Raw genomic sequence first — 14,218 nt, 5'->3', positions numbered from 1 at the left:
ACTGGCTTCCCCTCAAAGCTGACTGCGGAGCAAGGAGGTGAGGTTCTCTCTGCATCGCTGTCTCCCCGGCTGCAGAACCAGACGCCCCTGAAGGCTTGGCCAGGGCAAGGCAAGTGGCACCAAGAACTCAAGAAAGCAGAAGGAAAACTGTAAAATAAAAATATTTAAAAAGAGGAGAGTGCAGCGGGGCACCACCTGCCCACGCCCGCCGCGGAGGGGCCTGGGCGCTCTGCTTCTCTGGTCCAAAACGGGACCTCGATCTCCGCTGGGTGGCATCCCTGCATCAGCCCACAGGGAGAGGGGAGAGCGCCCGGAAGTGTGATGTCGACATTCCAGTGACTTCACTGATGTTTAGTGACTACCTGACTTTGCTAACGCAACTTCCTTCCTTTATGAGATTTTTGTATTGAAGTAAAATGACTTCCCTGCTTTAAGTCGTCTCTTTCGGGGCCCCGTGACACCTTCGCCCCTCAGGGCCTCAGTTTCCAGACCTGTGAGCCGGGTGCGTATGTACGTGCTGGTGTGTGCGTGGTGCATCTGTTCCACTGAATCCAAGTGATGTGCCGTTTTTTCGTGTGTTGGCGTGAGAGAGAAAAATGCTGCAAACTATAACATTAAGACATCATTTGAAGGCTCATTTTGATTTCAGAGGTGTTAAATGTGAAAAAATGTGCATGTAGGAATCGAAATATATAGATAGCGGGTGCCTGCCTGCCCTTCCCCAAGAAACTAACGAGCCTGGGTCCTTAGTCAACACCGCTGGTTTGCTGCGGCAGGGATCTTATTTATTCTGTAACAACTCGGGGAGACAGGACTGGTATTAACCCCCGTTTACAGAGCTGGAAACCAAGACGACAAAAGGCTGAAGCAGCTGACACGAGGTCACGTGGCTAGGAGGTGGCTGCCCAAGGTGCAAACGCAGGCCGGACTCGAAGACGCTGCTGGGACCAGATGTTTTGCCTGTAAACCTTGCAAGGACTCAACCCCCAGTCCCAATCGGCCTCCAGTGCCTGGGGCTAAGGAAACAAGCTACCCACCAAGGGCGGACAAGTGGGGTGTGCGGTGGGGACAGGGACCTGGGCAGGCAGGAGGGGCGTCCAGCACGTGGCAGGCGCGGTTGGTGATTCTGGCATCAGGTCTAGTACGTGAGCAGTGACGGTTACGGAGCTCAAATTGATGCTCACCCTGGCTCCAATGGTTCAACGTGCCTGAATCTCCTCCCTCACCAGACCCCATGGCCCCTTATACAAATGAAGTCTGTCCCGCAGGGGGACACCCGCCAAGACTGAAGGCTCAGACTGGGATGTGACCCTTTTGTAAAACCCAGGAAACCCACCCCTCCTTTCTCCTGCCTGCACCTTGTAAAAAAAAAAAACACACACACAGGTGGCCTCGCCTGGCAATAAATATTTTAATTCTTGTTTCATTTTTATGATGACAAGTAATTTTCAAGTTTATTTCCTTTTTTTTTTTTTTTAATTTAAATACAAAGCTAAACCACAAACAGGTACAACCGAGACATCGTATTTCACATTGACACGCTCCGTCGGATCCTCCTGCCACCGGCTGACCAGGCAAGTGTGGGGTGGCGGGAACTTTCCTAGGTAGCACCGTCGTGAGGGGGACGGGGGCGGGGGGAGCTGGGGCACCAAGGTTGAGGACAGGCGCTCACACCTGTCTCCGTTCACATTTACCTAGGACCACGTAGGGGGCAGGAGGCCCCGGGCCGTGGCTCCAGAGCCGGGGGGGGGGGGGCCCCCTGGACTGCAGGCGGCCAGTGAGCATGGGTCCCTCTTCCGGAGGGAGGAAGCTACCCGCTCACTGCTCCGGCCGCCAGGCCGTCGAGGCGAACTGTCCCCTCAGCCTTGAGCCCTGGGTGCGGCACCTGCCTGCTTCCCTGGGGTGGGGCCCACATGACAGGGCCCAGGGTGGTCGGACGACAGCCTGACAGCAGATCTGGACCTTTCAACCCAGCAAAGTGGGGTCGGGGTGGGGGTGGGGATTGGATAAGTAATTTCTGGTCCCACTACAAAACTTTATTTTTGATTAGAATAGAGTACCATCTCAAACCTCTTCTATAAAACCAAACAAACAGAAAAAGCCAAACCCAAAGTAAAAGAAAAAACAAACAAAAAAACCGCAGCCACTCCACTCACTTTAAGACCTATATACATGTAAGTTGTTTTCTGTGGTTTTTTTTCTTTTTTTTTGTCTTTTTTGTTTTTTTGATTTTTATTATTTTTTTAAAATAAATTCAGTGTTCACATTTCTATAAAGAATCACCCCGGTTTTGGGAAGCCCTGGCCTGGCGGGGCTCACTAAGCGATGCTTCTCCCTGCCCGCGTCTACTCTGATGACCCGCCCTGAGGCTTCGAGGTGCCCAGAAAAGCGGCAGCCCGTGGAAGAGTAAACCTAGGCCCGGGCCGCCAGGTCAGCAAGCTTTCGAGAAAGCAGAGGGGAAGACTGACTGACTGCGAAACCCTTTTAAAAAATATTCATACACTTCCGTGTGCGCCTGTTGAGACGTCAGGAAAACAAGAGCTTGGGAGCATCCCGTCCAGGCCGGCGGGAGGCGGCATCCAGGAGGCCGGCGGGAGGCGGTGTCCTCGCGGCCGCCTGAGCTCGGAGGGATGAAGGAGTGTGGGGAATAGTCCTGGCTCTGCAGCCAGAGGCCGGAGTGCCCCCCAGCTTCCCAGTTCGTGTCCGACTCTCTCCTCTGAAGCCTGCATGCGCGGCGGGAAGCACAAACGTTCGACTTGTATGCAAAAAAGGTACAAAAACAACTAGAATATAAAAGTTTTGGTAATATAAGGCCATCTGTTCAAGTCCACCTTGGAAACCTGTAACAGATATTTAAATACTACAGTGAAAAGGCATCTTAATATACTTTTTAAAAAACATCTGAAGTAATCTGCTAAGATTAAGTGTGTAAAAAAAAAAATCAATTCCCTTTGAGGGCACTTTTTGTCCATTGAAGAGGGGGCGGGGCGGCGGTTAATGCTTCAGCCAGGGGTAGGCTTCGATGGAAGCCCGGCTGCGGTCCCCATAGTCGTACAGGAGCTCCTCCCCGGCCTCGATGTCGCGGGAGGCGATGAGAATGAGGTGAGGCACGCCATCGATGTCGTGCAGTTTGGTCTGGCAGTTCCCACATTTGCTGTGATTGATCAGTCTTCCCAAGCGATTCGTCTCTCTGGTGGCATCCACGCTGGTGGGGAGGGAGGGCGACGGGATTATTAAATTGATCAAGAGGCTTTTGAACCCAGCCAGAGTTGCACTTGCTCTCCACCCTGGTGGGACATCAATTTATGGCCATGTGTTTTGGGAAAGCAATTCAACTCAAAAAATATTTGTCTTTAGGAGCTGAGAGAGGCACCGGGTGGAGTGTCTGAGGCAGGGGGCGGGAGGAGATGGGAATGCAAAGGGCTCTTTGTGGAGGCCCAGAAGGGAACAGCGGAGTCCTGCTCAATGAAGAAGTGAACCCAAGTCAGCTGGGGGGGAGGGGGGCGGGCAGGGGGCGGGGAGGCTGCGCGAGTGGGGGGACAGAGAGTATGCGAACTCTGTGCCCCCTGCTCAGTTTCGCTGGGAACCTAAACCAGCTCCAAAAAGTAATGTATTTTAAAAAACAAACAAAACAATCAACTATCACTGGCCATTTGGAGAATGGAGCAGCTAGTGGTTTCGAGAGCTGCCCTGGCCAAATGCCCTGAGTGGGGGAGGCCAGGTGAGCCTTGGAGCGGTGGTCACATGACTAGTCCACAGGTGCACCCAAAGGTGAAAAACAGGAAGGGGATGGAGCCTTCACGGCGTGGCTCAGAGACTGAGCATCAACCTATGAACCAGGAGGTCACCAGTTAAGATTCCCGGTCAGGGCACATGCCGGGGCTGCAGGCTCGATACCCGGCAGGGGGGTGCAGGAGGCAGCTGATCAGTGACTCTCATCATTGATGTTTCTCTCTCTCCCTCTCCCTTCCTGTCTCTGAAATCAATAAAAACATTGAAAAAAACCAAAACAGGTAGCCAGAGCCACAGGATCGGGTGCGCGTGCCCTTGGCCTGTCCTCTCTGCCACACAGCTCTCACGGACTTACCAGTAGGTTTTACTAAGATACTGGAAATAGTACATGTAGCAGCCGGTGGAGGGATCTTGTGCGTACAGAGCCTCCCGCTTCCTTGCGTCGGTGATCTCGATGAGGTCCCCATGGTACTCCACCACAAACTCGCCCCGGGAGAACTGCTTGGTGGCGATCACGCCCCTGCCTTTGCCATCGATGAGGTCGATCTGTTGGGAGGTGACCGGAGACAGGACAGAGTTAGTTCGTAACAGCCACAGACACCACCGTGCTTGGCCGGCTCGGGACCTGGGGATTGCACCATTCGTGTAAACAGCTTTCCTGAGGTGCACCGTAGAACTCACTTACTTTACGTGTACAGTTTGATGCATATTAAATGCACACGGGGTACAACTATCACCTTGTGCCCGTTTGCAAAGCACTGTCTCATGAGAAATCTGCTAGGTGGGTGTCGCCCCATTTTGCAGGTGAGAAAGCTGAGGATCAGAGAGACAGAGCCATGTCCAAGGCCATGTGGCTACGAAGTAGTGAGGCACGGACTCAAATCCACGCAGCTGGCCTTTTCAGAGAAAGGAGGACCCAGGTTCGGAGTCTCTCCTTCAGGCCACAGCTGACCCTCCTGTGGTCAGTTATAAACGCAGTGGGAGGCAGCTGCTTCAGGGGCCCAGACGTAAGTGCAGACCTCCCTAGATGGTGGGTAGAGACTGAAGCTTTCTGACCCCTGAGTCCCAGCCCAGACCCGCCTGGCCACCAGAGTTCCTCTCCTCTCATCCACCCAAATGTGTTTGAAATTTATCAAGAGAAAAGCAAGTATCTTGGGCATTGCCATTTCCCAGGAAAACAGAGTTCAGGGAAAATGTATTCGTTTCTCCTTTCAAAAGTTTCCCCTTCCTCATGGTACCTGCGAGAAGCCAGGCACGACAGCTCCCTATTCTACGATCCCGTCTGTGTCAAGTGTGCAGGACAGGCAAATCCACAGACAGAAAGCCGACTGGTGGGTGCCAGGGGCTGCGGGGAGGGGGGCTGGGCGTGACTGCTAATGGGGACAGGGCTTCCGTCTGGGGGGGTGAAAAGGTCCTGGACGTAGACGGGAGACGGCTGCACACACCGTGAACGCGCTCAATGCCACTTTGTTGCTCGCTCTGAAATGACGAAAGCCCCAAATTTTATGTTATGTATTTTACCACTGCTAAAAATACATTTCCTTGGGATAACATTTCATGCGCAACGTCCGCTTATGTAGCCTCACGAGATGTACCCTTAACAATGGTGTTGGCATTTGGCCCCGTGATGACCTAACAGTCCGACCAGTCAGTGGCCACTGAAGGGCCAAAGTAGCAACGCAGTGTCCCTCTGACCTTAGGCCTCAGCTGCCACACGGGGGCCCACCGCCCTTACCTTCATTCCTTCTTCCTTCCCACTCTCGATCAGCTCGTCCAGCCTCCTCCTTTCTTCAGACTGGGAAGAAAACCCAAGAGGCACATCAGCCTTCCTCCCAGGCCACGCAGGAGCCACCAGGGCCACGCCACAAGGTCACCCACAGCCGGCTTCCGTGACATCATTGGCCGCCAAAGATGCCCAAGGCCCCCAACACCCCCATCCTTTCCTCATCGCCCATCTGTTGTGGATAGTTTGCCACTTGGGGTTCCACTGGACCAGGAGGGACACAGGAGTGGCCCACGGCAGAAGCGGGTTGCAACTAGGTTCTGTTTGGCCCGTGCAGTGATTTAAAACATATTTGACTCGCCGACATCTGAAATCAGGACTCTGACTCAATGCAGAATCAGCCGGGGCTGACTAGAGGCTGTGCCTACAGGACGGCGTGGGTGAGAAGGCCTCCCACCCCAAGGAGTCACCACCACCCTGAATGGAGGAGCTGGAGAGTGGGTGCTCCCTGGTCCCAAAGCTCTGTTGGTGCGCAGGGAGCTGAAGGGAGCTGTACAGAGACAGAGCAGGAGCCCAAAAGGCACTTCCTCGGAGAAATTTCCCCAACTACCGTGGCCAAGGCAGCCTTAGCTTAGCCACACTATCAGACCACTTTGTTTTAGTGTTACTGTCAAGGGGCTGTCTGAGGTTATCTTGCTTTTTGGTTATCTTTTCGTAATCTCCATGAGTACAGGAGCCTGGTCTTGTTTACTGTGGCATCTCCCGACCTAGAACAGTGCCTGGCACATTAGTAAGCCCCCAAAGCAACCACATACACACACATGTGCACACACACGTATACACACGCCCATCACATACACAGACAACCGCCACGTTGAATCATTAGCTGATGACAAGTGAGCAGCCCAGTGAAGAGAGGTACAGCGGGCTGAGTCAGCGGGAGTATCTGCAGTAAAACTGGGGCAGGCGATTGGGGAGTTTCCTGCCGTGGGTGAACATGGCACGGAGGAGACGAGCTGAGGAAAACTGGGACCAACCAGCCTGATGCCCCGAATGCAGAGCCAAAGAGATTGGGTTTCATTCCAGAGGCTCCGTGGTTTGGGGCATGCAAACCACCAGCTTGAGGCTGCCTAGGCCCACAGGGATCCCAGAGGCACACTGACTGGGAGGGGGCAGAAGTGAGACATCCCAGCAGGCCCAGGGCTGGGCTGGGCATGAAGCCAGGGCACTGCCAACCAGCGCAGTCCCTGCCCCAGTGCTGGCTGTGACCCCACCCACAGCCAGGCCAACCAGCTAAGAGCCCGCAGCAAAGAACCCCAAGCGGTTTGGGGCATCTCTCGGAGGCCCAGTTCCCACCTTCTTACCCTGGACCTGGACCCCGGACTCTGTCCCTGGACCCTAGAGACTCTGGCTCTGGTCCTGCCCACATTGTCTCTAAACTCAATGATGTGGCTGCCAGGCTTTTAATTTCAGTTTCACCCCTGGCTCCCCACACCCTTCTTTATGGCTCACCTGCCGGATCCCTGGGTTCTGATGCCCAGAAGGGCAGGACAACACCTGGCCCACTGCCTGGCCAGCCACCACCTGGCCCCGGTGTTCCCTTAGCAGCGCCAACGCAAACAGGAGGGACACAGCATGGCTCTCAGTCCAGTGACTGTGGACCAAGCTGCAGACCTAGCTTTGGGGAAGCCAGTGCCCAGTCCCTTCCGCCCATCTGCTGCAGGCTTAGCGGACCCATGCCACGTCCCCATGCAGCCTTCAGTCGCCCAGGCAGACAGGCCCATTTTTTTATTAACAAGGCCAGCTCGGCTGCCCCACCCTGCAGCCCCGAGGGCCTCCCTGTGTGGGCACGCTGCAGCTCCGACTGCGGCTGGGAGGTGCGCGCTCCGGGCCTGGCACCGCCTGGCCCTCTGCAATGCTGTCTTTCACAGGGGCCCAGCCCAGCCTCCCACTGCAGGCAAACACTACAACAGCTCCTCCTTGGCCCTAAGACATGGCCTTTGTAAGAAAATCAAGCCAAAGCTGCTCTCGGGGGGGGGGGGGGGGAATGAATCGACCCCTTATTTTGTTTTTCTTTTAAGTGAAGCCTTATCAATTCAAAGAAAAATAACAGAGGAGAGAACATTAGATTACTGTACCTGTACCTACAGATGTAACAAAAAATGCTGACAGGGACTGATGCAGCCGGGGGCCCCCACCTCTCGGTGGGGGCAGCAGCTCTGAGCACTGTCCCTCTGCCAGGAGGCGGCTTTGGGGTGTGGGGGAGCCGAGGGGCTGCCCAGACACCCGAGTGGAGGGAAGCACAGTGGGCGGCAGGCCTGTCCTTAGAGGAAGGCAGCAGCCACGCCCGCTGCATCAACTACTGACTGAGCCGCACACGCAGCATCTGCAAACACAGCGGGTGGGGCCCCCAGTCCAGCTGGCCTTCCTGCCTGCTTTCCGCGTGTGCCCGAGGACCAAGGCTGGGTGGCAAAGAGCAGAGAGGAGCCTTGAGAAGTGAGGACGCCGGGGAACACAGCGCCTACTGTGTGCCGGGCCCGGTTCTAAGTGTTCTATGTACATTAAGTTCTTTAATCCTCCCAGTGACCCCTAAGATACTCCATTACCCCATGTTACAGATAGGGCAGCCAAGGCACAGCGTGGTTAAGCTGCTGGCCTGAGGTGAGACAAGCAGTAAGGGGCTCCCAAGCCACTGCTCTTTAAGCCTCGAGACACGACATGGGACCTGGACAACAGAGAGATCAGCCTCCGAAAGGACACACGGCCTTCCCCACGTCCCAGGCTCCAACGGCCCCGCCAACAAGCCCTGGAAAAGCTGCCTTTGGGATAGCGCCTGACTCCCCCTGCCACATGCTACAGGTTCCAACGCTCCTTCCCAGAGGCACCCTAACCAAACTGCACGGTGACCCTGAGCGTTGCGATAATCCCCGCTAGACCAAGGAGAACACCAAGGCCCCAGGGTGACACAAAGTAAGCCCGGGTTCGCGTGCCGAGCACTGGAACTGCCCACTGAACTGCCCGGCCCCTCCGAAGGCTGGAATGAAAACCACAGGACTCTACCTGCAGCTCAGCCTTGCTCTTCCTCGAGCTCCTCCGCACAGGGTAGAAATCCGTGAGTTTGCGATTCTGTTGCGTTTTTCCTTGAGCTCTGGGGTGAGGGGGAGGGAAGAAGAGAAAACCACACTCGAACCCAGGAGGCACACAACTCCTGCGGGGTGGGTCCCCAGAAACGAGGTCACCGAACACCTGTGCGCAGGGCAGCCTGTGGCGCCGGAGGCCGGCTGCCCCTCTTGGAGGGGAGGCGTGGGGAGGGGAGGGCCCCCGAGCTCAAGACACGTGCCAGACTGAGATGCTGGCAAATGATGGTGTCCCCGGGGGTGACTCCAGGGGTGTGAGCCTCAGTGGGAGAGAGCCTGGGAGGGTGGCCTGCCTGACCCTAACCAGCTCCGCCGAGGCCAGAGAAACCAAACGCCGTGCGCCGGGGGCGCCGGGAGGCACTTACTTTTTCCGAGGCGCCTGCTTGCCCTTGACTGCCTTCTTCAGGGCCGGCTTGGCGATGGCTGCACCGGGGGAGTCACAAGACGAGGTCGGAGTTTTTGGAGGTTCTGCTGCTTCGGGTTTTTGGTTTGGAAAAGGTGCCAGGGGGCCCCTCCTGGCGTCTTTGATCTTTAGTTCCTCGGCCTTCATGCTGCCTCGTATTGCGTTCCCAGTGTTTCTTTTCTCTGCAGGCAGAGGTTGGAGAAGGAGGTTTATTCTAGGTGCTGTCTCCCAGTCTCTAGACTGTCGGCTGCAATCCAAGACAGGTTCTCAGAGAAGATGGGGGTCACGGGTGGGGGGGCAGCGGTGCCCTCGCCTGGTAAGCCCGGTGTCCACCAACGACTGGCTACCAGGGGAGAGTCATCTGGCTTTAGTTTGTGACCCAGACACTACGCAGAGCTTTTGGTCTTCTGCATTTTTGTCCAGCTTTTTAAAGACATAACTGACTGCCCTGGCCGGGTAGCTCAGTTGGTTAGAAGGTCGTCATGATGCGCCAAGGTTTGGGTTTGATCCCCAGTCGGGGCACATATACGGGTCAACCAATGATGCATAAATAAGTGGAAGAGCAAATCGATGTTTCTCTCTCTTTCCTCCACTTCCTCTCTCTAAAATCAATCAATATATATATATATTTTAAAATAATTGACAGAATGGCTTGCAAGATATTTAAGGGGACCCGGTGGTGATTTGCTGTCATATACACTGTGACGGGACCTAGGTCATTAACACACCTGGCCTTCTGCACCTATATGAGGGAGAGACCCTGAGGCAGAAGCAGCAGACAGCAACCCTGGCATGAGCACCCGAGCAACAGCTCCCAGGAACCGGGCTGCAGACCCCAGGAAAAAGCTAAGTTCCTAAAGAGCAGGCCAGCGTTGGCGCACAGGAACGGGCGTGACGCGGGGCCTCATCCCCAGGAGCCGCCTGCTGCGTTTCAGAGTCCCCGCCTTTGAAGGGGCCGAAGCCCAGCATCCACAGTAGTTCTCAGCCTGGTGCCTGGACATTGGTCAGGACATTGCAAGGGAGGGACGTTGAAAATGATTTGTTACTAAAACAGCCCTGGAGTCCCAGTGCTGGTGGACTAGCCACGTTTTAAAAAATTATTTACTTTTTAAAAATAAGTAAATAATAAGTAAATAATACGTGGTTAGTAGGAACATAAAATGGGGCAGTCACTTTGGAAAAGAATCTGATGGTTCTTCAAAAAGTTAAACATTAGAGTCACCATCTGACCCTGCAATTCCACTCCTAAGCATCTGTAAAGAGAATTAAAATTGCGTGTCTGCATAGACACCTGTGCATGAAGGTTTAAAGCAGCTTATTCCTAATAGCCGCCAAGCGGGAACAACCCCAACGCCCATCAGTTGATGGATGGGTAAATAAAATGTGGTCTGGCCACAGGATGGAATATTATTTAATCACAAAAAAGAATTAAGTTCTGACCCATTCTAGGACGTGATGCTGAGTGAAAGAGACCAGGCGTACTGTAGGGTTCCATTTACAGGTTGTGTCCAAAACAGGCAGATCCACAGATACAGAAAGTAGACTGGCAGGTGCCTGGGGCTGGAGGAGGGGAGGAATGGGGTGTGACTGCTAACACTGGGTTTCTTTGGGAGTGATGAAAAATAACCCCCTCAAGACCCCTCCAGACCGTCCTCGCTCCCTGACACGCTGTGTTGAGTGGACCCAGAGGGAGTTAAGGCCAGGGCATCGTGCACGACCCTAGGTGCGTGTGGTGCCCGTGAACATCAGCTGTCACATCAAGGCGGAAAAAAGGCTGAGTATCAAGGATGAGAGACTGGCCCTTGGGGTCTCCTCCAAATTTGGCCCAACATTCTATTCGTTGCCATTTAGTAACACTATGAGCCAAACAAGCTCATATCACCATGTCACCACTGAGGACCATTTACATTCCGCCCCATCCCAGAAGGGACTCGAGAGAGGCTGACCACATTCAGAGAGCCCCTCCCACAGTCCCTACGAGGCAGGTGCTACCGGTACCAGCTGCCGGCTACGCACAGGCTGGAACACTGGAAGCCCAGCAGAGGAAGGGCTGCCAGGGGGAGCGTTTCACAAAGCCCTTTGGCATCCAGGCATTAACTGGTCTTCAGAGTAGCCACGTTCTCCCATGTTACAGATGGGAAAACTGAGGTTTAGAAAAGAGGAGCCACCTGCCCAAGCCACCTCCACGTAAGTGGCAGAGCCAGGGTTAGAACCCAAGTCTTCTGAAGACCAACAAAACAGTATCGCCCTGTGCACTGGGGCAAATCAAGCTGCGGCTGGCTCCTGCCCCTGGTTCTCAGCTCTGGTCCCAGAGGCTGGGCTAACCCATCATTTCTGGTACTTTTTGTTAATAACACAAGGCCTCCTTGTACGGAGCTGCCGGTGGTCAGGGTTGCGCCTCTTGAAGGCAGTGTTTAATAGAAGAGCCCACGCTCCCCCATGCCGCATGGAAAGGGAATATTTGGGTCAGAGCAAGACTTCCATGAATTTTCGGCTTCTTTTGCGGGGCCAGACAGAATTTTCAATAACCGTACATTTTCTTGTTCAATATTTAAACTCACTGCAGATTATGCTGCTTGGGAGAGCAGCTCTGAACACTCGAGTGGAAAGAAACTTTAGAAATGAGGTCAAGGCCAGCTCATAAAAAGGGAAGTCAGGTCCCGGCATTCACACAACAGCCAGGACTGCAGGCGCCTGGTCTGTGCAAACTAGACTCGTACCTTCGACACTTCTTGCACCTGTGAGCCTTTTTAACTGCAAGTCAGGTGCGTTATTTCTGTCATACAGCAAGATAATCAAGCTTGGAGGGCATGCCAACTCCCGTGAAAGCGGGAGAACCTGTCGGACCGACAGGGCACACACCCGGGGATGGGCAGCTCTTTCCTGTGTCTGCCTTTCTCAGCAGCAAGATAGAAAAACATGGTTCCTTCGGCACTTGGGTGTGAAAAGGCTGGGTAGAAACTTAATATAATATAGATGCATAATTACGGAGGAGAGAGGCTTCGGCAGCCCGACCAGCTGCGGTCGGAGCCAGGGCCATCTCGGCAGCTTACCTTCCCGTTTCCTGTAGATCCCGGCTAATGGCTTCCCCTGGCATTTGACTTCGTGATGTACAACCGAGTTCTCTTCCTGAAGAGGGGAACGTATTCCAGAGCATTTGTTCGGGCTCATGTAGGTGTAGATCTTGGACTGCCCGGTAAACACATTCTCCTAAAACGACAAATGCATATTCTGAGAGGTTTCAAGAAGAAGATTTCCGTAGCGTTCAGCCGAGAAGGGGCGAGCGGAACGCAAAAGACAAAGACCCCGACATCATCATCTCTCCAGAGCAGGGCTGCCGGGGACGCCAGCCCCGGCGAAGCAGTGGGAGGTTTCGAACCTCCCAGGTCCGAGTCAGGCGTTTCCTGAACATATGTGGTTCTCTAACTGCGGTCACCAAAGGGACATCTGGCGAGCAAGAGAACCAGCTGTACACAAAGGTCTACCTAAGGAGGAGATAACCTACCCGCGGCAGGGAGGTCAGAATGACCCGGAGTAAACAAATTTGGACTTTGAAGGGCTGGCCTGCTGGATGCCGGCTAACTCAGGGGCAGGAGCTGCGGGGACTCCAGCATAAAGAAACAGGCCTCAGGGAACCTGATGAACCACTCCTGGGTGCCAGGGTCGGCTGGCAGGGCTTACGGCTACAGCCTGGGCCTCCTGTGGGCCCAAGCCTGGCCCCTCTCTAACGAAAGCCGCCCAGCAGCCTCCCAGGACCTGGGGCCGGCTGCGGCTGGGAGAACTCTCCGGGGTCACTGTGGGTGGGTGGGGAGCGGAGGGCTAACGAAAGCAGGGCCTGGTGCGGGCGCACCGAGGGCGGTCCCTGCGCGTAAATGGCACCTTGGCGGTGAGGAGGAGGGTGGGGAGGCCAGGTCCCTGCGGGTGTTTCTGGGTGTGGGGCCTCTCCAGTGCGTAAGCGCGGCCGGGAGGGGGGCCCGTCCCCGGGGAGCGGCTCCGAGGGGCGCAGGCAGGCCCCCGGCCCGGGCAGCGCGGCCGCCTCGGGGGCAGCGGGGTCTCCGGGCGGCGCGGGCCAGGGAGACGCAAACTTTCCCGAGGTCAAACCCGCCGGGGTCATGGCGGAGGAGCGCGGACGCCACTCCCAGGCAGGCGGCGGAAAGGAAGCCGCCGGGCGTCGCGCCCGCATCCCAGCCCCGGGCGGCGGGCCGGGCGGGGGCGCGGGCGAGCCCACGTGCGCGCGGCGCGGGCCGGCGGGGGCGCCCGAGGGGGTGCGGGGAGGGTGCCTGCTTACCCCGTTGGTGCGGGGCCTCCCCGGGCCCCTCCGCTCCACCATCTCCGGGCCCGGGGCCGTCGCTGCCACCGCCACCGCCGCCGCCGCCGCCGCCGCCTCCACCGCGCGGGGCTTGGACATCTTCCTGCCTGGAGAGGGGGACCCGGGGAAGCGGGGGAGGGGCGCTCAGGGCGCGGCGGGGCGGGGAGCGGGGCCGCCCGGGCCGGGCGCCGCGACGGCGCCTCCCGCCATGTTCCGAGGGCCGGCGGCGATGGGCCGCCCGCACCGCCGGGAGGCAGGGCCGGCCGGCCGGGGCCCGCGTCGCCCTCCCGCCGCCCGGCCCGGCCGGGCCCCCCCGCGCGCCGCCCCCCCGCGGCCGGGCCCGACACACCCACCTGCAGCCCGGCCAGGCCCATGGCGACGCGCCCCGCGCCCTCGCCGCCGCCGCGGCCCGGCCACCACCGCTGCCGCTGCCGCTGCTGCTGCTGCTGCCGCCGCCACCAGCGCCGCCGCGGCGCCCCGGGGAAGGGCCGACGGCGCCCCACGGCGCCCCCTTCCCCCATGGCCGCGAGGCAGCGCCCGGCACCCGCGCGCCGCGGCAGCCCGGCCGCCGGGACCGAGCACGCAGGGGGAGGCGCGCTTCCTGCGCGGGCCCGCTCGCCGCCGCCCGCCTCCGGCTCCGGGCGCGGGCGGGGCTGCGGGCGGGGCGGGCGCGGGGCGGGGCGCGGGGCCCGGCGAATCCGGCTCGGGCGCGCCCCCTCGCGCGCGCTCGGCCACGCGCCGGGCCCGGGCGCCCAACCGGCCGGCGAGGGCCCAGGCTCGGCGCCCGCGGGCTCGCCCCCCGCCCGGCGCGGGCGTTTCGGGAGGCCCGTCCGTGCCAGGCGCGAGCGGGGCCCGCGAGGCGTGTCCATGGGCAAATTGACGCCTCCCCGCGAGCGCATCGGGGCCAGGCCCTG

General features: G+C 57.4%; 1 protein-coding gene across 2 annotated transcripts; it reads right to left on the bottom strand.

The window, feature by feature from the left end:
* Window positions 1-1,392: 1,392 nt before the first annotated feature.
* On the bottom strand, window positions 1,393-13,825 carry KMT5A (lysine methyltransferase 5A). Of its 2 annotated transcripts, none has more exons than XM_087828737.1 (7): window positions 13,658-13,825; window positions 12,049-12,205; window positions 8,958-9,177; window positions 8,516-8,603; window positions 5,468-5,527; window positions 4,088-4,278; window positions 1,393-3,205 (listed from the first exon to the last, which is right to left on the bottom strand). In XM_087828737.1, the coding sequence occupies exons 1-7, from the start codon at window positions 13,823-13,825 to the stop codon at window positions 2,995-2,997; spliced, it is 1,095 nt and encodes a 364-aa protein (XP_087684863.1). In that variant the 3' UTR covers window positions 1,393-2,994. The 2 variants fall into 2 exon arrangements, with proteins under 2 accessions (XP_087684863.1, XP_087684864.1); XM_087828738.1 differs by lacking the exon at window positions 13,658-13,825 and adding an exon at window positions 13,284-13,403.
* Between the last annotated feature and the right edge of the window lie 393 nt (window positions 13,826-14,218).

This window comes from Miniopterus natalensis, chromosome 20 (genome assembly GCF_054644295.1).
Source record: "Miniopterus natalensis isolate mMinNat1 chromosome 20, mMinNat1.hap1, whole genome shotgun sequence".
NCBI lineage: Eukaryota > Metazoa > Chordata > Mammalia > Chiroptera > Miniopteridae > Miniopterus > Miniopterus natalensis.
The sequence above is the reverse complement of the archived record's forward strand: the minus strand, read 5'-3'. Positions and strand labels throughout refer to the sequence as shown.

Excerpts from the sequence above, each read along its gene's own strand:
- KMT5A (XM_087828737.1), bottom strand. The coding sequence starts at position 13,825 with ATGGGGGAAGGGGGCGCCGTGGGGCGCCGTCGGCCCTTCCCCGGGGCG. Across the intron at positions 8,604-8,957 it reads AAGCAGGCGCCTCGGAAAAA|AGCTCAAGGAAAAACGCAAC; the intron begins GTAAGTGCCTCC and ends CCCTCACCCCAG. Across the intron at positions 4,279-5,467 it reads GGAAGGAAGAAGGAATGAAG|ATCGACCTCATCGATGGCAA; the intron begins GTAAGGGCGGTG and ends ACCTCCCAACAG.